Here is a 25446-nt window from a genome sequence, read left to right as displayed (position 1 = left end):
TGCGGTGTTGATCTGAGCTGGTGTGTGGCGTTTATCTGAACTGGTTTGCGGTGTTAATCTGAACTGGTGTGCGGTGTTGATCTGAGCTGGTGTGCGGTGTTGATCTGAGCTGGTGTGTGGCGTTTATCTGAACTGGTTTGCGGTGTTAATCTGAACTGGTGTGCGGTGTTGATCTGAACTGGTGTGCGGTGTTGATCTGAGCTGGTGTGTGGCGTTTATCTGAACTGGTTTGCGGTGTTGATCTGAACTGGTGTGCGGTGTTGATCTGAGCTGGTGTGTGGTGTTGATCTGAACTGGTGTGCGGTGTTGATCTGAACTGGTGTGCGGTGTTGATCTGAGCTGGTGTGTGGCGTTTATCTGAACTGGTTTGCGGTGTTATCTGAACTGGTGTGTGGTGTTGATCTGAACTGGTGTGTGGTGTATATCTGAACTGGTTTGCGGTGTTATCTGAACTGGTGTGTGGTGTTGATCTGAACTGGTGTGTGGTGTATATCTGTGGCTGTGGATTGCATGTCGGATTAAACGTTCACCCAGTTTATCTATAGGACGACAGCGGGAGAGGGGGGCCGGCTGCACCCTCGGCCACTTTGGGAAGGAATGCAGCTTGTCGGGGCGTGTTTGGAGGAATGTGAGAAATGGACGGTGATGTGAGCTCATCTGTGAGGCTGCTGGGCAGAAAACTTCACTCAAACACTGAAGAATTCGGAGGGGCGTCACACAAAAACGTCAAATCCGACCAATTACAGGCAGAGGTTTCATTGTCCAATAAGAAGCCTTCTAAAAAGAGCAACTGTCATTCTAGCTGAAAAGATCACACAGAGGATTTGAAATTAGCTCATGGTCAGTCGTCCAAATACTTTTGTCCTTATAGTGTATTACATTTACACTTTTGGCATTTAGCAGGAGGCTCTTATCCAGCGCGACTTACAGAAGTGCTTCTATAGTAAACTTCTGCTGAATCTGCTGAGACTTTGTTAGAACCAGTTGAATAAGAGTTTTAGTGAGTAAGAACAAGTCAGCTTAAGTGGTCAGTAAAGAGGTGATGAAGGTTTTTAATCATCATTTGAAGACATTGAGAGACTCAGATGTTCGGACAGACAGAGGAAGCTCGTTCCACCACTTGGGTGCAATTACAGAGAAGAAATGGTGATGTGGCAGCAGTGGGTTGATGTGTTGATGTTTAGGTTGGTTAAAAGCAAAGAGAAACATCCAAACAGCAAAGATGGTGGTCTAAATAAAGCACTTTTATTATAATGTATACTGTAATACACACACATCTAAATCCTAAAAGAATTATTAAGAAATATTTTCTCTGTCAGTGAATTACAAGAAAGAAATACAACAAAATGTAACACATGAGGCGTAAAGGGTCAAATGTGTTGAACAAACCAAATATCAATAAATCATATTCGATAAATCACAGTCCAGGACTCAGTATCCACTGCACAGGTCAGTGAATAAGTGAGGATTTTTGCTTGTGAACGCTGCATTATGCACCAAAACCTGGAATTTATTAAGTATTTCATGATAATAAAACTCACAGAACCTAATTTCTCTATTTATCTCCTTCACATAATCAGGTTTATTTTTGTTTTATTGCCAACTGTCACTTTATTAGTTTTTTTTCTATTATAATTGTTCTATTATTATCATAAAAATGATCAAAGGACGCTCATATGGAGCAACAGTGAAGTACACTAGCCCACTACTACTAAGATCTAGGGAATGAAAACATAAATACTCAATACTACATCTCAATAAATCACAGTCCAGGACTCAGTATTTACTGCACAGGTCAGTGTGATGAACATCATCCTGAATGTTGTTCTATGTGGTGAATAAGTGAGGATTTTTGCTTGTGAACGAACCAAAAACTGGGATTAATTAAATGTTTCGTGATAATGAAGCTCACAGATCCTAATCCTAATATTTATCAACATAACCACTTCTCATAACCATGTTTCTTTTTGTTTTATTACCACCTGCATCACCTTTTTTATTATTTCGATTATTATTATATAAATGGAGGGAGCTAATGTGACGCAGCAGTAAAGTACTCTAGCTCACTACTGCTCTAGATCCGGGGAAGGAAAACATAAATATTCAATACCACATCTCAATAAAACACAGTCCAGGACTCAGTATTTACTGCACAGGTCAGTGTGATGAACGTCGTCCTGAATGTTGTTCTACATTATTATTATTACTTGGCGCAGTGGTAAAGTACTCTAACCCACTACTGCTGAGATCTGGAGCTCCAGTTCTTTAAACAGCGGCCACTGTATAAAGAATTTTGGAAACTAGCTGCACTTTGACCCTATAGGTTGTGTTTACTGTTCATAACAAGGTACCAGAGGAATTGTGGGTAACGTAGGCATATAAAACAGGGGAGAGAGGCAGTTATGGCTTGGCTTTCTGGCCTGAGCGGTCAATTTAGCATTTACAGACAAATAACATTCTCTCTCTCTCTTTCTCTCTCTCTCTCTCTCTCTCTCTCTCACACACACACACACACACACACACTGTTATGGCTGTGTACTCCTGTCCTGTTCACACTGCTCCAGGCCACAGTTATCGCCGCACAGCCTCTGTTCAAGGAAAATAACAAGAGGAAGTAAAAGTTAACTTGCGACTCTTACACATTTACAAGGGCGTTCATGGGCCCCCGACACACACACACACACACACACACATTACTGGAAAAATCCAGTGTCAAACTATGATCACAAATGTAAATAGTGGTAAAGGTTAACAAATACTTTACGGCTGTTTCTACAGTAATGACTAGTGAGGTGGGTCGAATCCCAAATGGCTTCCTGTTCTTATGTGCAAAATGCTGTGAGTTTGAGAAAGAATTAAATGGAACATTTTGGCCAAGCCTAGTTGTTTAGGATGCTTAAAATGTCATTAAAGGGTGCAACTTTAAATCTCAGCTGTGCTACCGGCCAGCCAGGCTTCTATCCATTTACATTTTCGGCATTTAGTAGACGCTTTTATCCAAAGTGACAGTATACAATTGCAATTGAGGGTCAAGGGTGGCAACCTGGCAGTGGTGGGGCTTGAACTGGCAACCTACTGAATCAGTACCTTAATCACTAGGCTACAGCTGCCCCTATTCAACTGGCTGATCGATGGTGCTGCACAGAGATGGGATTTATAGAGATTGTTGCGTGACTCCGTGTGCAATACGGATCTGAGTATGAACCTGCCTCGTGCGGGTGAAAAGAAGAGATTAGAGTGGATTTCTGCAACAGTAGAGGTGAAATACGATTGGGTAACTGGGTAATACAGCTAAATTAGGAGGAAAATTGGGGGGGGCTGTATTTTTTTTTACATGAAGTTAAATTTATAATGGATTTCAAATTTAAATATGTTAAATTCAAATTAATCTCAAAATACCCATTAGTCAAAATTCCCCATCGGATCTGGAATTTCAGATGTGATGTGATGTAATGAAATATTTTCTTATTTTATATTTGATCTGAATTTTAAGATCTGAATTTTATTATTAGTAGCAATGTGAGGAAAAACACCATTCCTACCTTGATGGAGGTGTGCATGTCTGTGATTTCTGTGGTGGGCAGCTCTCCAGCGTGAGGGTCCATAGCAGATTCATGTGGCATCTGAAACGGAAAATATTATACAATCAATTTTCATTCTAACGCTTCACCTGAAATCTAGTCGACCTGTCGGGACATTTGTTTTTGCACTGTAGCTGTGAGGCTTATATAGCTAACAAGCAACGAAAGTGCATTTCATCCAAAATGAGCTCCACATGAGCGCCACAGTCCCATTTAGAATAAAATGTGGTTTTCTAAAGGTTTTGCCAGTTCTGTCTGTATTGCATTCAGATAAACATAGGTGTACAGTACAACAAAACAACCTTTTTGTTTTGGGTATCCCAGCTTGTTTGGTCAGAGTGCTAAGAATTAAGGGCCTTGCTCAAGGGCCCAACAGTGGCAGCATGGCAAAGCTGGGATTCGAACTGTTTACTATTATACCGTGAAATGCATTCAGACTGCATTACATTAAATTCACGTTGAAACATGAACTAAAGGCATACATGTACAAAATATTCGGGACGGGGGATAACGGGGTTTCTCTGGTTTTGTGTAAACCTAAAACACACCTTTATATGTTCATTTCTAATAATAGAGAGAAGTTCTGCCACTGTGCTATGATATGGTATTATATAGTTCTAATGCATGTCAGACAATTCAGAATTCATTTACATTACACAACACAGTGGCTAAGTGGGTAGCACTGTCACCTCACAGAAAGAAGGTCCTGGGTTCAATCCCCAGGTGGAGCGGCCCGGGTCCTTCCTGTGTGGAGTTTGCATGTTCTCCCCGAGTCTGTGTGGGTTTCCTCCGGGGGCTCCGGTTTCCTCCCACAGTCCAAAAACATGCAAGTGAGGCTAATTGGAGATACAAAATTGCCCATGACTGTGTTTGATATTAAACTTGAAGTGATGAATCTTGTGTAAAATGGTAATTAATCACCTGTCATGAATAGAACCAAAGTGTGTAAAACATGACATTAAAATCCAAACAAACACAACGCGGCCGTGTTTATCATCTTTATTTTGGTTAAAGAGAAAATTTAGTCATTTATTTAGTCATTTTCATTCTACTGTGTGATTAAAAAGTGTAAATTACATTTTAGCTTTAACATTTTGTACTCGTTTGTTTACTCTTGGATTTTCATGCAGGCTGCTCTATATAAAAGCGATCGTGTCTGTCGCCACCTACTGTTCAAAACATCATCAACTTCTACATCAACTGTGTTTGTTTATTAGGATTTTAAGGTCATGTTTTACACTTTGGTTACATTCATGACAGGACAGGTAGTTACTGATTACACACAAGGTTCATCAGTTCACAAAGTTATATCAAACACAGTCATGGACAATTTAGTGTCTCCGATTCATCTCACTTGCACGTCTTTGGACTGTGGGAGGAAACCGGAGCACCCAGAGGAAACCCAGTCGGACACGGGGAGAACATGCAAACTCCACACAGAAAAGAGGCGACAGTGCTACCCACTTAGCCACCGTGCCGCCCACATAAACTGTGTTAAACGGGTGACTGGCTGGTTGGTAGCTCCACACACTATCCATATTCAGGCATTTAAAGAGCCCAGTAATGTTGAATCTCTTCACTGTAAATGAATAAATATAACTGATTTCACAAACACCACGGCTGTCAGACTTTATCAGCACAATCTAAAAATCCAGGATGAACTTTACTACAGTTACACGTGATCATCTTCTACTCATTAATCAGGTACTAACAATAACAAGTCAACCAGCTCAGCTAAACTTCAACCCAGTTCACTTCTGCTGTGTAATTAATTATTCATCACACACAGCAAAACAACAACAAACAAGTTTTATTAAAATGGATTAAGAAAAACGGATCTACTGTCTTAATAAGAAATCTCCTCCCTTATTTGTCTTTATTATAGCTGGTATTCATACATCCTGTACACACCCACTCCTAAATTCTACATCATGCTTAGGATATTTTCAGTTATGAAATTGCTGTGAAGTGTAAATATAGGAACTAAAACATTCACAAATGCAAGAAAATTAAAGACACAGTAAGTCCAGATCAATGTTTTACTTCTTTATAATCGCTGTATTAATATAATCAAATTATTTCCAGGTCGTGTTACTTTGCATCCGTGTAGTATTAAATCACAAATAGCAGGACTTAAAGGACCTGGACTGATATTCTTCTGCATTGTCTTATGAACATGTTTACAGAATCACATTTTATATAAATAGAGAAAAAAGTCCAAACAGAAAACCTGCCATTAAGAATTATGGTTTACACTGTGTTGATTTTAAATTAATATTATATTAATCTTTGTGGTATTTTTGATAGAAATTTTACAGTAATTAGTAATTACATTTAGTTGCATTGGTATAAATAGTAGTTGTGATGGACTGTTGGTGTTAGAAATAAAACATATTATTATTATTATTATTATTATTATTATTACTATTGTTTTGTTTGTTATTATTATTGTTGTTGTTATTTGTGTTATTATTATTATTTTGCTTTGCAATTATTATTATTACTATTATATATTATATATACTTTGATATATCATTATTATATATTATATTGTTGTTCTTATAATAATACATTATTATTAGTCAGTTCTTGAATACACCACTAGGTGCTACTTGGACACATCATCAGTGATTTTTCAATTATTTTTATTTATTATTATTATTATTTTGTTTATTATTATTGTGTTTATTATTATTATTTATTAGTTATTATCATTTTGTTTGTTATTATTATTGTTATTATTATTATTAGTGTTATTATTATTGTTATTATTATTATTTAGTTTGTTATGATTATTATTGTTATATTATTTGTTTATTGTTATTATTTGTTTATTATTATTATTATTTTGTTTATTATTATTATTATTTTGTTTATTATTGTTATTATTGTTACTATTATGTTATTATTATTTTGTTTGTTATTATTGTTGTTATTATTATTATTATTAGTGTTATTATTTGTTTATTATTATTATTATTATGTTTGTTATGATTATTATTGTTATATTATTTGTTTATTGTTATTATTATTTGTTTATTATTATTATTATTATTATGTTTGTTATGATTATTATTGTTATATTATTTGTTTATTGTTATTATTATTTGTTTATTATTATTATGATTATTATTATGTTTATTATTATTATTATTATGATTATTATTATCAGTGATTACCAGGACGAAGGGGGCTCTGAACAGGTAGCTGAGGGGGTAGTGGAGCAGGTTGAGGCAGGACGAGGCGTACAGGTCAGCGTAACGAATCAGCTGGCTGGCAAACAGGGTTTTAGTGGAACCACAGCGTAACAGACTTCCCATCTTTCCATAACACAGCTCCATCGAATTGGTCACGTACTGTAAACACACACAGCTGGGTGAACATACCAAACTCCACTCTATTATAATAAACTGATCCGCAGCTTCAGTGCGTCTGAGACAGAGGACTCACCTTCACTTTACTCTGAACTAAGTTCACATCAGAACCTCCTGGACTTCCAAAATCTAAGTGTCTGAAATAACAGAGAGACCAAGAGGAGTCAAACTGTCTGTGTGTTCGACTCTACTGCCACCTACAGGTCAGATCAGGTCTCTACTCTTAATATTAGTACCGTGAGTGTGAGGATGAATTTATACTCACTGATGGAGCTCAGCGAGATAAATATCGAGCTGCTTCAGTTCCTCAAACATCCCTGCAGGAACATAAACTCACATTATTTACAGCTCAGCTAGGAAACATCCATTTATTGTCTGTTTTACCATCCTGGTCAAGGATGCAGTGCGTCTGAGTCACACACATTTACATTTTTAGTAGCTCCAGTTGGCCTGACTGAATGACTTTGGAATTCAGGAAACTCACACAGACATAGAAAGGACCCGGACCGCTCCACCTGGGAATCGAACCCAGGACCTTCTTGCTGTGAGGCAACAGTGCTACAGCACTCTCACCTGAGTAAAAGAACTCACCGTGTTTTTCAGTCCACACTTGAAGCTCTTCAGCGAGTTCAGGAACCACCAGAAATGTTTTCCAGCCCTGACGCTTCTTAGACTTCAGAATGTCCCCAAATATGTGATCTCCCACGTACAGAATATCCTTCCCCATAACGTCCAGCAGGTCACAGATAATGTCTGAAGAACCTGAGAGATAGACAGACAGATAGATAAATAGACAGACAGACAAACAGATAGACAGACAGATAGAGTAGACTTATAGACAGATAGAGAGATAGACAGACAGACAGACGGAAAGACAGACAGATAGATAGATAGATAGATAGATAGATAGATAGATAGATAGATAGATAGATAGATAGATAGATAGAGACAGACAGATATATAGATAGATAAACAGACAGACAGACAGACAGACAGATAGATAGAGACAGACAGACAGATATATACAGTGCCTTGCAAAAGTATTCAGCCCCCTTGAACTTTTCAACCTTTTGCCACATTTCAGGCTTCAAACATAACGATATGAAATTGTAATTTTTTTGTGAAGAATCAACAACAAGTGGGACACAATCGTGAAGTGGAACGAAATGTATTGGATATTTTAAACTTTTTTTAGAAATAAAAAACTGAAAAGTGGGGCGTGCAATATTATTCAGCCCCCTTGCGTTAATACTTTGTAGCGCCACCTTTTGCTGCGATTACAGCTGCAAGTCGCTTGGGGTATGTCTATCAGTTTTGCACATCGAGAGACAGACATTTTTGCCCATTCTTCCTTGCAAAACAGCTCGAGCTCAGTGAGGTTGGATGGAGAGCGTTTGTGAACAGCAGTTTTCAGCTCTTTCCACAGATTCTCGATGGGATTCAGGTCTGGACTTTGACTTGGCCATTCTAACACCTGGATAAGTTTATTTGTGAACCATTCCATTGTAGATTTTGCTTTATGTTTTGGATCATTGTCTTGTTGGAAGATAAATCTCCGTCCCAGTCTCAGGTCTTTTGCAGACTGCAACAGGTTTTCTTCCAGAATGGTCCTGTATTTGGCTCCATCCATTTTCCCATCAATTTTAACCATCTTCCCTGTCCCTGCTGAAGAAAAGCAGGCCCAAACCATGATGCTGCCACCACCATGTTTGACAGTGGGGATGGTGTGTTCAGGGTGATGAGCTGTGTTGCTTTTACGCCAAACATAACGTTTTGCATTGTGGCCAAAAAGTTCGATTTTGGTTTCATCTGACCAGAGCACCTTCTTCCACATGTTTGGTGTGTCTCCCAGGTGACTTTTTATAGATATCTTTGAGAAATGGCTTTCTTCTTGCCACTCTTCCATAAAGGCCAGATTTGTGCAGTGTACGACTGATTGTGTCCTATGGACAGAGTCTCCCACCTCAGCTGTAGATCTCTGCAGTTCATTCAGAGTGATCATGGGCCTCTTGGCTGCATCTCTGATCAGTCTTCTCCTTGTTTGAGCTGAAAGTTTAGAGGGACGGCCGGGTCTTGGTAGATTTGCAGTGGTCTGATACTCCTTCCATTTCAATATGATCGCTTGCACAGTGCTCCTTGAGATGTTTAAAGCTTGGGAAATCTTTTTGTATCCAAATCCGGCTTTAAACTTCTCCACAACAGTATCTTGGACCTGCCTGGTGTGTTCCTTGGTCTTCATGATGCTCTCTGCACTTTAAACAGAACTCTGAGACTGTCACAGAGCAGGTGCATTTATACGGAGACTTGATTACACACAGGTGGATTCTATTTATCACCATCAGTCATTTAGGTCAACATTGATCATTCAGAGATCCTCACTGAACTTCTGGAGTGAGTTTGCTGCACTGAAAGTAAAGGGGCTGAATAATATTGCACGCCCCACTTTTTAGTTTTTTATTTCTAAAAAAAGTTTAAAATATCCAATAAATTTCGTTCCACTTCACGATTGTGTCCCACTTGTTGTTGATTCTTCACAAAAAATTACAATTTCATATCGTTATGTTTGAAGCCTGAAATGTGGCAAAAGGTTGAAAAGTTCAAGGGGGCCGAATACTTTTGCAAGGCACTGTAGATAGATAAACAGACAGACAGACAGACAGACAGACAGACAGACAGACAGATAGATAGATAGAGACAGACAGATATATAGATAGATAAACAGACAGACAGAAAGACAGACAGACAGACAGACAGATAGATAGACAGACTGCCAATGAACAGACAGACATATATATAGACAGACAGACAGATAGATTGGATAGATAGATTTTATACACACACATACATTATATGGACAAAAGTATTGGGACGCCCCTTATAATTATCAAACGTATGAGTTTCAGCTGCAGCAGTAGTTAACAGGTGTAATAAACGAACCTCCGGAGTAGACGGTGCCGTGCTGCAGGTCTCCGGTGTAGGTTCCTATCCTCAGCTTCCCCGTGTTCTGTATCAGGATTATATCCGGGTTAAACGTAATCATGGTGCTTTTATATTCATGTATTGGAAGTGATTTAAGTGGGACGTACCGTGTCCACCTGTCTCAGCACCGTCCCCTCGGCGAAAAACAGAGGCTTCCGAGTGTCCACCACCACCAGGTCGAAAAAGGAGCGCCAGGATCTCCTGGGACTCTGAAAAATACAGAACGTCTCCATGATATCGAACCCAAGCTCAGTCTAAATGCAGGTATTAATACCACCATATGTAAAGAGTAGCACATGATATGGTCATAAGTATGTGGACACCTTAATCTGAGCTTATTAGATGTCCCGTTCCAAAACCATGAGTATTAATATGAGCTTTGCACCCTTTCAGCTACACTCATGGACTAAAATGAACATCAAACCTTTACAATAAAAGAATCTCACCTTTGAAGTGGGTGGCGAGTCGAGCAAATACTTCATGATGGCCTGTTTAGAAATGAAAAATTTGGACAGTTTCAGACTAATTTCTCAGTTCTGGTTCTGATTTATTACTACATATACTGATTTTTAATAAATATAAACTAAAGGTCAATAAGAATCTGATCATGTATCAATCACACTTGCCTCTGTGTAGCTGTAGTCGCTGTTGGTGGCCAGGAACACCTTCGCCACCTCTTTTATGCGGGTCAGTAAGACGGGGATACGAGGCTGAATCACACAGAGAAAAAACATCACAACAATGATCATTAAATAATAAATAAACATAAAAATACATATAAACAATCCACACACCTATTACCTATTACCTCAAATTTACTGTAGACTGAAGCTACACTATATGGACAAAAGTATTTGGACATGCTTTCAAACTAATGAATTGAGGGCATTGGTTAAAGTACTGGATTAGTAATCAGAAGGTTGCCGTTTCAAGCTGCAAAGTTGATACTGTTGGGCCCCTGAGCAAGGCCCTTAACCCTGAATTGCTCAAAAAAATGTAGCCTCAGTCCCACCCAACAGCTTTGAAATGAATTGGAACATAAACTGAGGCTTTCGCTATTAGCAAACATCAGTGTCCAGCCATGCAGATGCCGTTTTGTTTTAGTGAATGGACACAAATTCCCACAGTCACGCTTCAAAGTCTTGTGAGAAGGTTTTGTTTTTGAAATGGGACGTCCAACAAGCTCACAGTTAGGTGTCCAAATACTTTTGGCCATGATAACAGAAGATTATAGCTAACTGCAAGCCCAAATTATCACACGCTCATTGTATATTATTATTATTATTATTATAGCATTATGTATTTTCATTTGTTTATTTCTTTTTTTTTTTTACTTCTACATCCTGGCAGGATGTTGGTGGGTACAGAACCACCTGGAACGACGTTCCTTCACCCATTGACATTGACTGGAGATGAGGACAGAACCCAGGACTACAGAACTTATGTTGCTTTGCAGCACCCACTTTACTAGCTGTGCCACTTGGGTCAGGGTGGGTCTAGAGCAGGAAAACATCCTGGACAGGACACCAAACTATCACCATGCACAAATTATTAATATACAGGCAATTTAGAGCAGCCAATCCACCTACTGCATGTTTTAGAAGGTGGGAGATAACTGAGCAAACCCACGGGGGCACAAATCAAACCCAGGTCCACACTGTGCTGCCCAACAGCAAACCCGAGCATCATGAAGCATCACTTACGTCTTTGATGACGTACTTGTCCAGATTCTGAACCGTCTTCTCCTTCAGGCAGCCCTGTGGTTAAAAAGCGCATCGAGAGAAACATCATCAGTCCATAAATCCTGATTATTATGAGGTACAGTGATCCGCTACAGGATTGTTAGTTTTATACACAGCCGTAGATCAGCGGTTAACAAATTGACTAGTAATCAGAAGGTCTCTGGTTCTACTAGTACTGCCAGGTCACTGTTGTGGGTGAAAAACGTCGGCTTACCGTGTCGTGAATGAAATTCATGGCATCTCGTAAGTCCTGAAACATGCTCTTGAAGGACATGAACAGGTCGCCGTGCTTAAATCCCTTCTGGCAGCTTCAGAGAGAAGAAAGAGACACAGCATGAGAGACATACAGTAACAAAAAGTATTTGCCCCCTTTCCCTCCTCTTGATTTCATTTAATGAAGAAATTAATGTATCTAACACCTATACCACCCCATGACGTGGCTGCCCCCTTAATATATATATGCACCACTGGACTGGTTTCTGGACTGTGGGAGGAAACCGGAGCTCCCGGAGAAAACCCACACAGACACGGGGAGAACATGCAAACTCCGCACAGAAAGGACCCGGACCGTCCCGCCTGGGGATCGAACCCAGGACCTTCTTGCTGTGAAGCGACAGTGCTACCCACCGAGCCACAGAATTGTAGAACAGTGTTTAATAAATGGTGTTTTTTTTTTTATCCTCTTTTCCTACCCAATCCAGGTGCTTCTTTTCACCTGCTTTGGGCGGGGTCTCACAGCCACACACTACTATTCGTAATCCATGAGCCATCAAAGAACAGTGTTTCAGCCATTGTTCCTCGTGTGCCTGCACTGCTGGACTGGCGTAATTTATCGCTGTGCCACCGGAGCGCCCAACAGTGTGTTTTGTCCTCACAGACATTTACCAGACATGAGGATAGAACCCAGGACCACAGAACCCATGTTGCTTTGCAGCACCCACTTCACCACCTGTGCCACTTGCTGCCCCCAAAATTATATTACTACTATTACTATGATTACCCAAATCACCAGTCAGGGTGGCTCTAGCACCCGGAAACACTGGGATCAAAGCAGGAAAACATCACCGTGCAGCACAGTTTATTAATAAATACAGGCAATGTGGAGCAGCCAATCCACCTTCTGCATGTTTTAGAAGGTTGGAGGAAACTAAGCAAACCCACATGGGCAGAAATCAAACCCAGGTAACTAATAAATAATATTCTCATTTCCTGCGCAGTCGAAGCCTCTTATACTCACTTCTTGTATCTGGGGCCGTTGGTGAAGAAGTCCACGAGGCACGCGTACAGGTACGTCTCTGCACACAGAGGGTCAGAATTTGGCATAAACAAGATGAACCCAGTCTGTGATGCTGTAACGGTGTGGGGGATTATTTCTGGACACACACTGATCCCACTGATACCAGTAACGGCCAATAATGATTCTGCGATAATTCAATCATTGGCATCGACATATCCCGCAATATCCCTCCAAATCTAGTCATATCCAATTCCCTAACTGTATTTCCACCTCTGATGCTGCAGGCTTCAATTCCTGACCGAGGAGGGTTATAACTAACACACACCCTCTCCGACATGTGTGCAGAAGCAGACCGCTTCTTTTCTCCTGCACCAGGCGGGTTCATAGATTCATATGGAGATCTGTGTGGCGCATGGAGAGTCACACACTGACCTCCATTTTCCCCCGTCTCTGCCTCAGACGAGCCAAGCGGACATGAGTATCACCCGGCTCGAAGGAATTTGCTAGGGCAGTGTCAGCTCAGTGGTTAGTAATCATAAGGTTGCCGGTTCAAGCCCCACCATCACCAAGTTGCCACCGTTAGGCCCTTGAGCAAGGCCCTTAACCCTCAGTTGCTCAAATCGTATTCAGTGATAACTGTAAGTCGCTTTGGATAAAAGCGTCTGCAAAATGTCGCAAGAACTAAAAACGCTTCAGGCTGTTCTGAGGGTATCAGTAGTAGCACGGAGCTCGTAATGAAGCGTGCAGTGAGTGTGTACACGGTGACGATGATGACGATATTTTCTGTGTGCTGTTGGTACCTGAGAGGTTGAAGAGTGTGTTGAGGATGTGGAATCTCTCCGTGTTGTCTCTCTGAATGAATCCGTTAGGGTAGTACTGATGGATCTCTATTCTGCACACAAATTATACACAAACTACAGTGAAACCTCGATTTAACGGACTAAAAGTGGGGAGCACTGGTCCGTAGAATGCAATTGTCCGTAAACAATGAGGTTTTCTTCCAGGGGGTGAGAAAATATATTAAAACACAGAACTACGGTTCACAAAAGTGTAGAAATATGTCATGTAAAACCTGTAAATAATTATTGAAACTGGTGTACTGAACTACTGGGGAGAAATTTCATTCACCTTGTGTGGTGGAGGATTCTGAACCACATAACTAAGAACTAGAACTTGCAAAAATGAAGCTTAAAAAACAAAAAAAAAGGCAAGAACTAAGCGAGCCTCCCGACAAAATAAAGTCTATCACTCATGTAAACAGAGAGACGTGCGCCGGCTAGTGGACGATTACTGAACTACTGGTCTGGTACGCTTCTCGCTGGAATTTCAACAATCGAACCGGACGTTTGATTTTCCAGATTTTGTCCGTTAAATCCGAAATCCGTTAAATGGAGGTTCCACTGTATTCGCAGATTAATCATAACGTGGTCAGGTAATCAGAAGGTTGCCAAGTCAAGTCCATTTCATTTCATTCGTATAGCGCTTTTTACAACAGACATCGTCTCAAAGCAACTTTACAGACTCCAGAACCGACAGACCAGAAACCCTCTGTTGAGCAAGCCGAGGGCGACAGGGGCGAGAAGAAACCCCCTTAAATTACAGGAAGGAACCTTGAGAGGAACCAGACTCAGCAGGGACCTCCGTCCTCCTTGGGTGCCACCAAGTCCCACCACTGCCAAGCTGCCACTGTTGGGCCCCGGACTAACATCAGCCGCTATAAGACTTTGACGTATGTCTATGGGAATTTGTGCCCATTTGGTCTAAAGATGACAGCATTTGTATGGCTGATTTAGAAAGCCTCAGTCTGTGTTCCGGTTCATTCCAGATCTGTTGAGTTAGGGTGATGTCAGAGGTCTGTGACCATTGGGGCCCTTGGAGTTTCTTTAACCAGGCACTGGGGTCCAGTCATGGCCCCTCCCTAAACTGTTGCTGCAAATTTGGAAGCATATTATTTCCTTTAAATAATTGATTTATTACACCTGTTAGCAACTGTTGCAGGCAGTTGTAGCCTAGTGGTTAAGGTACTGGACTAGTATATGAAAAGGTCGCTGGTTCAAGCCCCACTACTGCCAGGTTGCCACTGTTGGGCCCTTGAGCAAGGCCCTTAACCCTCAATTGCTTAGACAATATGCTGTCACTCAGTACTGTCAGCGCTTTAAATGAAAAGAGTCTGCTAAACGCCGAAAATGTAAATGTAAAACACATGAATTACTTTTCACTTCAGCACGTACTGAGATCTCACTCACCCTCTGAGGTAGACGAATCCATGCGTGCACGTCAGGATGTTACCATGAGCGTCCACCTTCAGGAGATTCCCGTAGGTTGCATCAGACACCAAACCTCTGCACAAACACCAGACACAGACCATCAGCATGAATTGAAATGGAGACTGAATCCGATCCGCACCGCGGCGGTCAGCTTGTACACCACAACTCTTCACTAGCAGCAGGACTCACCGTGTGGGAAACGTCGGGTCGTAGTTGTAGCGCAGAAGCTCATGAGGGTAACCGATAGACACCAGCCTGTCCCTCAGCATCTCGAAACCCAGAGCTTCATATTCAGGTGATTTGTAAACTGCACAGAAAAATGATGCAGGGAAATAAAATACAGCGTCTGATCAAATATTTACTCACTTAGTAGATGTTTTTTTGGTCCAAACGGAAGGTGCGTAGGATAAAATTTCAACTCTATTGGTAAGGTAAATCGCAGTCGCATTTTCCCCTGCAAACAATTCATCTTAGATGCTAGCCATTTAGCAAGGGAGTCTGCCATGTTTGTCTTTGTGCGCAGTAACTTGTGGTGATGTGTGGAATTTTTGGGGGGCATGTCTATTTTTTGACCAGCGTGACGAATGTAAACAAGCCAGTTGGGTTCTGTCTTACAGTTGAGATGCTGTTTGTCTCGGTGACACAATAATCCTGCCGGGGCATTCGGCTAGCTCAGTACCCCTAGAATCCAGGGTTCTAATCAGCCAGTCGAGCATTTACTTGCAGACGTGATTAGACGTGATGTCTGTGGGGGGCAAGACAAGAAGAAAGAGGACAAAACAGGGACAGCGCAGAATTAATAACTGGTTGTCACAATACGACGGGCTGGCAGGAGCGGGAGAAACCGTGATATATAGCAGACCATCCACCTGGAGCGAATTAAGACTCATAAAGCAACAACATGTATTTTAATCAAGAGAGATGAGCGCATTAATTGTCAGCGCCTCTGTGCCCCCTCTGCCGAGCAAAATGGCAACGCAGAAGGACATGAATCTGAAAGGTCAAAGAGGAAGAGGATGGGCAACAACAAGCTGGGTGGATACTATTAGAGGAACAATGAAAAATATAATAATAATGAATTAATTTATGATAATATAATTTTTTTTTAATAATAATAAAACTGCAATAACAATAACAATAGAAATAAAAAAATAGCAATAATATTTATTAATAAAAATTTTAATACTACTACTACTAATAATAATAATAATAAGAGCAACTACATTAATTTTGTACTTTGGTGTTTTGTAAGTTGGTGCTTTATGGACTGGTACTGAACTGGTACTAAACTGGTACTCACCAGCGAGAGTGTAGTCCATATCAAAGCCATAACACCTGATGTTCTCTAGAGTCACACTCTTATTCACAAACACCCTGTAATCAACACACACACACACACACACACACACACACACAGAAAATATTTACTTTATAACAAATTTGAAAAAGTAAGATGCTTGGGTGGTACAGCAATAAAGTATGATGGGGATTCAGGGTTTGAATCTCAGTGGTGCTATCGACTGGTCAGGCGTCTGCACTGACATGATTGGCTAATGACTGGGGGATGTATATACAGTATATATATACTGTATATATACTGTATATATACATCACTGTCCATTTTATCAGCTCCACTTACCATATAGAAGCACTTTGTAGTTCTACAATTACTGACTGTAGTCCTTGTATTTCTCTACATACTTTGTTAGCTCCTTTCATGCTGTTCTTCAATGGTCAGGACCCCCACAGGACCACCACAGAGCAGGTATTATTTAGGTGGTGGATCATTCTCAGCACTGCAGTGACACTGACATGGTGGAGGTGTGTTAGTGTGTGTTGTGCTGGTATGAGTGGATCAGACACAGCAGTGCTGATGGAGTTTTTAAACACCTCACTGTCACTGCTGGACTGAGAACCATCCACCAACATCCAGCCAATAGCGCCCTGTGGGCAGCGTCCTGTGACCGCTGATGAAGGTCTAGAACATGACCGACTCAAACAGCAGCAATAGATGAGCGATCGTCTCTGACTTTACATCTACAAGGTGGACCGACTAGGTAGGAGTGTCTAATAGAGTGGACAGTGAGTGGACACGGTGTTTGAAAACTCCAGCAGCGCTGCTGTGTCTGATCCACTCATACCAGCACAACACACACTAACACACCACCACCATGTCAGTGTCACTGCAGTGCTGAGAATCATCCACCACCTAAATAATACCTGCTCTGTGGTGGTCCTGTGGGGGTCCTGACCATTGAAGAACAGCATGAAAGGAGGCTAACAAAGCATGCAGAGAAACAGATGGACTACAGTCAGTAATTGTAGAACTACAAAGTGCTTCTATATGGTAAGTGGAGCTGATCAAATGGACAGTGAGTGTAGAAACAAGGAGATATATATATATATATATACTGTATATATATATATATGTATATATGTATATTGCAGCAGTATATATATGAAGGTTTTTGTGAGATTTTTATAAAGAAATGTGCATTAATAATGATGACAAAATCTGTTTCGTTGCTATTTACAAACCACAGAAGTGACAATATTGGACCCCCAATATTCAGATTTGCTCAAAATGTCCCCCAATATACTGATGTAAACATTATAAATAAACTTATTCCATCACTAGCTTTGTGTGATGTTAGTTAATCAGTTGTTTGTGTGGCAGGAACCTTTTTAGAATAAAATGACCCCCCAGTGCCCCCCTGTTCAGTTCATGGCTCCAGCATTTTTACCAGCAAACACTTTAAAACTCACGTCTCTCATATCAGGGCTGTACAGTTAGGTGAAGTTCCTGTTATCAGCGACGCCCCGGCGCTCTGACATCTCCACAGATCACGTGTAATGAACGTGTAAGCAGTTCTGGCCTCCGGGAGGAGCCCAGCAGCCACGGAGGTCAGACGGCACATGACATTATTCATCATTATTCAGGCTGCTCGATCATTCCATATAACGGCATGTCAGAGCAGAGTTACAGGATCTGAGTAACAGGACGGTGGACCGGGTCACAGTGTGTAGAATTACTATTAATATTTCACCAGCCGACTCCTGTGTCTCAACACCGAGTCCAAACACCCTCCGAGTCGGAGACCTGCTGGCAAATTAGGATTCGGTTCCATGGTGTGAAAACTTTATCCAGTGTTATGGCAAGAGTGAAATTACTTATTATTACTGATTATATTTACCAGTCGTATTTGTTTTGTTTTTCAGGTAAACAGTCTCATTCATTTATTCATTTTTAGATGCAATATTCTGGTCAGGGTTGCAATGGGTCCAGTGGCAGGAAAGCATTCTGACACAACAATTTACACCAATCAGCCATAACATTAAAACCACCTCCTTGTTTTCTACACTCACTGTCCATTTTATCAGCTCCACTTACCATATAGAAGCACTTTGTAGTTCTACAATTACTGACTGTAGTCCATCTGTTTCTCTACATGCTTTGTTACCCCCTTTCATGCTGTTCTTCAATGGTCAGGACCCCCACAGGACCACCACAGAGCAGGTATTATTTAGGTGGTGGATGATTCTCAGCACTGCAGTGACACTGACATGGTGGTGGTGTGTTAGTGTGTGTTGTGCTGGTATGCGTGGATCAGACACAGCAGCGCTGCTGGAGTTTTTTTTTTTGCATGTTCGTCCCTGTGTTCCATCAGCGTCATTATTCAGTTGTTTTAATGCTTTGAGAACTGCGGACAATAACAGTTGCAGTTTTGTGAGTGGAATTTTTCTCCGATCTTGCTCAATACGAGACTTGAGACTGGAGTCCTGGGACCTGGACTGCAGGCAGGCCAGTCAAGCAATGCACTCTGTGTCTATGAAACACATAAAGAACAAGGCCTGGCATTGTCTTGTTGCAATAACCAGAGCTCCTGGGAAAAGACGCCATGATAGCAGCATGTGTCTCTCTACACATTTGCATGAATGGTACATTTACATTTACATTTTCAGCATTTGGCAGACGCTTTTATCCAAAGCGACTTACACAATGAGCAAATGAAGGTTAAGGATCTTGCTCAGGGACCCAACAGTGGCAACTTGGTAGTGGCAGGGCTTGAACCGGCAACCTTCTGTTTACTAGTCCAGGACCTTAACCACTGAGCTATCACTGGCCCTGTTTATCCAGTGGTACCATCACACAAGTGCAACTCGCTCATGCCAAAAGCACTGATGCACCCCCACACCATGACATTTGTTTGCTTTTGAAGCTTTCACTGATAACAGCATGAATGGTCCTTTTTGACTTTGTCATATCCATTTTCCAGGAAAACAAGCTGAAAGGGCACATGCTTCCACTATCTTTAGTCCATCTGAGATTAGCTTTAGCTAAATTTCTCTGTTTGTAATAGAGTTTCAGGTTGCTTTTCTTGATGCAGAGGCGTACTGTGTTAAGTGACAACACTTTTCTGAAGTTTCTCACACATCATGTCATCTGAGAGCTTAAAGGTCACACACATTCAATAATTAATAACTAAATCTATTTACGATATTATGTAAGGTAACCTAAATTTTTTGCAGTTAATTTTTGGAGTGTGTTGCCGACATCAAAAATCTGGATGTGTTTATATTTACCAAATACAATAAAGTTGATCAGTGAAACACTGGGATTTTTTTTCTTTGTATTAGTGTCAGTTAAATAAAGACACACCACAGATTCTTCTTTTTACTGCAATTTCATAAAATGTCCCAACTTTTTTTTTTTTTTAGAAATAAGGTTTGTAAATGCAGCCCATCTATCTTACAGGATGCACACAGACCAAAATATGCTGGTACAGAGAAAATAAATACAAATCTACAAATCAATTATTAAGTAAATAAACTAATAAAAAAACTTTAAAAAGAAAATGTAATGGTTTAAATAGCAGGTATTAAAAGGGAAGTGTTTATTATAATAAATGTATACATCTTTTAGAAATATTGATATATTACAATTATTCTTTTATAACAAAGGGCATAAAATAATGCAAATGTACTAAAATATTAAGTATTTATATGTGCATTTATACAAACTAGCTCAAAATAAACTTAATAAAGATCATAATTTATTAATTTTATTAAATAAATGTACAGTTTAATGTGTTTTATCATTTGTGCAAACTTAACAGGGTTTTAAGGGTTTTTTTATTCTCAAAGGAAATAAATAATATGTATTTAATAGACTAATTATTAGTAAAGAAATAGGAAAGCTGGCAGAGGAGCGAAATATTTCTCACAAAAAAAATGTGGTCCCCTCAATAACAGCAGTAACAATTTACAGATCACTCATCATCCAAGTTTTGTTTATAATAATAATAATGATAATAATAATAATAATAATGATGATGATGATGATAATAATAATAATAATAATAATGATTGATAATGATGATAATAATAATAATAATGATAATGATAATAATAATAATAATAATAATAATAATGATAATAATAATAATAATAATAATAATAATAACAATAATGATTATAATAATAATAATAATAATGATAATAATAATAATAATAATAATAATGATAATAATAATAATAATAATAATAATAATACGATATTTAATAAGAAACACACAATAAAAGAACTAGTAAATAGGAACAAGCCCATCCTGTGCAGTGATGACGGTGTTATGACTCCTGGGGTGAGCAGTGGGGTGAAAACATAAATTGAACTCACCTGTGATGGGTGTCACTTCTCCTCGTGTGCACGTCCACGGTCTCGTTCATGCTGCTGCAGGGTCCGAACTCAGAACTCACTACTGTCCGAACTCAGAACTCAGAACTGTCCGAACTATCAGAACTCAGAACTGTCCGAACTATCAGAACTCAGAACTGTCCGAACTATCAGAACTCAGAACTGTCCGAACTCACAACTCAGAACTGTCCGAACTCAGAACTCAGAACTTTCCGAACTATCAGAACTGTCAGTACAGTCTCTCTCTCTCTCTCTCTCTGTGTATGTGTGTGTGTGTGTGTGTGTGTGTGTGTGTTCCCAGCTTCTGCTGTGTGCTGTTTAAACTTAATCATTCAGTAAATACGAAAACGTCATTCGTGCCAAAGCACGACGTCAGTACGACGTCAGTACGACGTCATATCGGTGCTATGGACCCCCCCAACCTGTTCCCAGCCCTCTACTGCCTCTCACACAGTGCAGGAGTCTCGCAGAAACGCGTGGAGTGGGCGGGTGAACACGTGTGCACGGGGCTGACTGGAATGGGGATTCCGACTGCGTACCAAAATACTGAAAATACAGAGTGATTGAGCATCATGTAAATACATTTTAATTAATATATATACAATATATACACTGATCAGCCATAACATTAAAACCACCTCCTTGTTTCTACACTCACTGTCCATTTTATCAGCTCCACTTACCATATAGAAGCACTTTGTAGTTCTACAATTACTGACTGTAGTCCATCTGTTTCTCTGCATGCTTTGTTAGCCTCCTTTCATGCTGTTCTTCAATGGTCAGGACCCCCACAGAGCAGGTATTATTTAGGTGGTGGATCACTCTCAGCACTGCAGTGACACTGACATGGTGGTGGTGTGTTAGTGTGTGGTGTGCTGGTATGAGTGAATCAGACACAGCAGCGCTGCTGGAGTTTGTCTGATCCACTTATACCAGCACAACCATTGAAGAACAGGGTGAAGGGGGTCTAACAAAGCATGCAGAGAAACAGATGGACTACAGTCAGTAATTGTAGTACTACAAAGTGCTTCTATATGGTAAGTGGAGCTGATAAAATGGACAGTGAGTGTAGAAACAAAGAGGTGGTTTTAATGTTATGGCTAATTGGTGTATATAAATATATATATACAGTGTATCACAAAAGTGAGTACACCCCTCACATTTCTGCAAATATTTCATTATATCTTTTCATGGGACAACACTATAGACATGAAACTTGGATATAACTTAGAGTAGTCAGTGTACAACTTGTATAGCAGTGTAGATTTACTGTCTTCTGAAAATAACTCAACACACAGCCATTAATGTCTAAATAGCTGCAACATAAGTGAGTACACCCCACAGTGAACATGTCCAAATTGTGCCCAAATGTGTCGTTGTCCCTCCCTGGTGTCATGTGTCAAGGTCCCAGGTGTAAATGGGGAGCAGGGCTGTTAAATTTGGTGTTTTGGGTACAATTCTCTCATACTGGCCACTGGATATTCAACATGGCACCTCATGGCAAAGAACTCTCTGAGGATGTGAGAAATAGAATTGTTGCTCTCCACAAAGATGGCCTGGGCTATAAGAAGATTGCTAACACCCTGAAACTGAGCTACAGCATGGTGGCCAAGGTCATACAGCGGTTTTCCAGGACAGGTTCCACTCGGAACAGGCTTCGCCAGGGTCGACCAAAGAAGTTGAGTCCACGTGTTCGGCATCATATCCAGAGGTTGGCTTTAAAAAATAGACACATGAGTGCTGCCAGCATTGCTGCAGAGGTTGAAGACGTGGGAGGTCAGCCTGTCAGTGCTCAGACCATACGCCGCACACTGCATCAACTCGGTCTGCATGGTCGTCATCCCAGAAGGAAGCTGACGCACAAGAAAGCCTACAAACTGTTTGCTGAAGATAAGCAGTCCAAGAACATGGATTACTGGAATGCCCTGTGGTCTGACGAGACCAAGATAAACTTGTTTGGCTCAGATGGTGTCCAGCATGTGTGGCGGCGCCCTGGTGAGAAGTACCAAGACAACTGTATCTTGCCTACAGTCAAGCATGGTGGTGGTAGCATCATGGTCTTGGGCTGCATGAGTGCTGCTGGCACTGGGGAGCTGCGGTTCATTGAGGGAAACATGAATTCCAACATGTACTGTGACATTCTGAAACAGAGCATGATCCCCTCCCTTCGAAAACTGGGCCTCATGGCAGTTTTCCAACAGGATAACGACCCCAAACACAACCTCCAAGATGACAACTGCCTTGCTGAGGAAGCTGAAGGTAAAGGTGATGGACTAAACCCAATTGAGCACCTGTGGCGCATCCTCAAGTGGAAGGTGGAGGAGTTCAAGGTGTCTAACATCCACCAGCTCCGTGATGTCATCATGGAGGAGTGGAAGAGGATTCCAGTAGCAACCTGTGCAGCTCTGGTGAACTCCATGCCCAGGAGGGTTAAGGCAGTGCTGGATAATAATGGTGGTCACACAAAATATTGACACTTTGGGCACAATTTGGACATGTTCACTGTGGGGTGTACTCACTTATGTTGCAGCTATTTAGACATGAATGGCTGTGTGTTGAGTTATTTTCAGAAGACAGTAAATCTACACTGCTATACAAGCTGTACACTGACTACTCTAATTTATATCCAAGTTTTATTTCTATAGTGTTGTCCCATGAAAAGATATAATAAAATATTTGCAGAAATGTGAGGGGTGTACTCACTTTTGTGATACACTGTATATATACTGTATATATATATGCGCAGATGTCTTCAGTTAGAGTTAGAGTCAGTTAGAGATATAGAGTTTGAGAAAGCTTCTCACAAGACTTTGAAGTATGTCTGTAGGAATTTGTGCCCAGTTAGTCAAAAGATGACAGCATATGTAAGGATGGTCACTGATATTGGTCAAGTCTCAGTTCTGGTTCATTCCAAAGCTGCCTGATTCCCTTTAGACTGAGATTTACTTCATGTTTTTATAATGCTCGCTTTGTGCACGGAAAAGAGCCTTCCCTAAACTGTTACTGCAAAGTTGAAAGCATGTGATTTCATTCTGATAGTTGATTTATTTCACCTGTTAGCAGCTGAAACATACGATTTCAAAAATTAGAAGGGGCGTCCCAATACTTTTGTCAAAACTGAGTGTCCAATCCCAATCTGATTAACAAATTCGATTCATTAATCAAAACTCGGTGTGGTCGTGCTCTCGTGCCAGCGGATCCCCGGGCCTCACGTACTCGGGCGAGGGTGCGTGAGATCGGCGGGGGTGCGGGGCGTGATTAGCGGGTGTAGATTGTGTTATCTATAGAGAACAGCGAGAACATGTAGAGATCAAGAGCCGCACAGCAGGGCTAAACACTAAACACTAGCATTAATACAGCAGAAGCCGGAAGTTTACTCACACCTCTTTATTATGGCATTCTTGGGATTTATTTTCTGTGACTAGAATTTAAAAACAAACATCTTTATATATATATATATATAAAAAAACAAATAACAAATTCTGGTATTTACATCCATTTATTGTGTACAGCAGAGGTGTCCAAACTACAGCACGCAGCCATTTGCAGCCTGTTACCATTTTAGAAACACAGCGGTACCTTGTAACTCGACGTCCCCTAAACTCTAAATCTTTGAAATGCGACGCCCGTTCATGAATATGAATCTGCGTTAGTGTGGAGTAAGCGTCAGATCCAGGGTTACAGCTCCACATGTATCTGTGTTTATCTGGATTCTCCTCCCTGTTTCACTTTTAAACTTGTGTTACAGCTCCAGCTTCTGAGAAACGGTGAGAATCAGAATCAGCTTCTCCCAGAGTCTAAAAATAAAGCTTAACGTGGTTTAATGTAGTAAAAGAAGGAGACAGGAGCACTAAAGTTCTCTTCATTATTACTGCTCATAAGTTCCTCCACTAATCACATTCCTCACTCGCTGTTTTACTACAATAATTTACATTCTCATGTGAATGCGCCGGTACTGAACTGAATAAGGTATTCCAAGATCCAGCATCTCCACCATTAAGAAGCATCAGGAAACAATAAAGAAGTAAAGCTAAAGTGCAGCTTTTATTGTATTTCAGTGTGTTTATATTATATTTGTGTTATTTTCAGTGTATAAGTGTCAAAAACAACCTCATTATTTTACATGAGCCTAAAATATCTGCAGCTCCACGGGACCATGGACGCATTAACAAGTTTCCCAAACATCCTTATGAGAAAAAATACCTCGAAACTCAACGTCTTTTAAACTCGACGCCACTCCCAGAACTGACTGAGGCAGAGTTGCAAGGTACCGCTGTATTGTATAATTAAAGTCGTCTCACTGTTAATGAGATTTTAGTAAACTGCTTGAACTGTTTGAACCTACAGTACACATGAACGGTCCCCAGTTTTTGGATAAACGCGGCGGCTCCTGAGAAACGGAAACTAGACGCTGAACGCAGAAGATTTCAGGTGATTTCAGTTCAGAGGGAAGTGGGTATGTTTAATTTAAAGAAGTATAATAATTTACATTTACATTTTCAGTGTTTAGCAGACGCTTTTATCCAAAGTGACTTACACAATGAGCAGAACACGATGAGCAATTGAGGTTT

At 40.5% G+C, this 25446-nt stretch overlaps 1 protein-coding gene across 1 annotated transcript; it reads right to left on the bottom strand.

The window, feature by feature from the left end:
- Positions 1–1235: 1235 nt before the first annotated feature.
- nt5c2l1 (5'-nucleotidase, cytosolic II, like 1) lies at positions 1236–20990 on the bottom strand. The gene is made up of 18 exons (XM_063013861.1): positions 20858–20990; positions 16481–16554; positions 15370–15487; positions 15160–15255; positions 13714–13805; positions 12914–12971; positions 11891–11984; positions 11638–11691; positions 10561–10644; positions 10381–10422; positions 10042–10143; positions 9893–9959; positions 7547–7717; positions 7221–7272; positions 7032–7092; positions 6761–6937; positions 3543–3623; positions 1236–2588 (listed from the first exon to the last, which is right to left on the bottom strand). Exons 1-18 carry the CDS (start codon positions 20905–20907, stop codon positions 2526–2528), a joined length of 1536 nt encoding a protein of 511 aa, XP_062869931.1. The 5' UTR covers positions 20908–20990; the 3' UTR covers positions 1236–2525.
- Between the last annotated feature and the right edge of the window lie 4456 nt (positions 20991–25446).

The sequence above is a fragment of the Trichomycterus rosablanca genome, chromosome 18 (assembly GCF_030014385.1).
Source record: "Trichomycterus rosablanca isolate fTriRos1 chromosome 18, fTriRos1.hap1, whole genome shotgun sequence".
Taxonomy (NCBI): Eukaryota; Metazoa; Chordata; class Actinopteri; order Siluriformes; family Trichomycteridae; genus Trichomycterus; species Trichomycterus rosablanca.
Note: the sequence above shows the minus strand (reverse complement) of the source record. Positions and strands in the feature narration are given on the sequence as shown.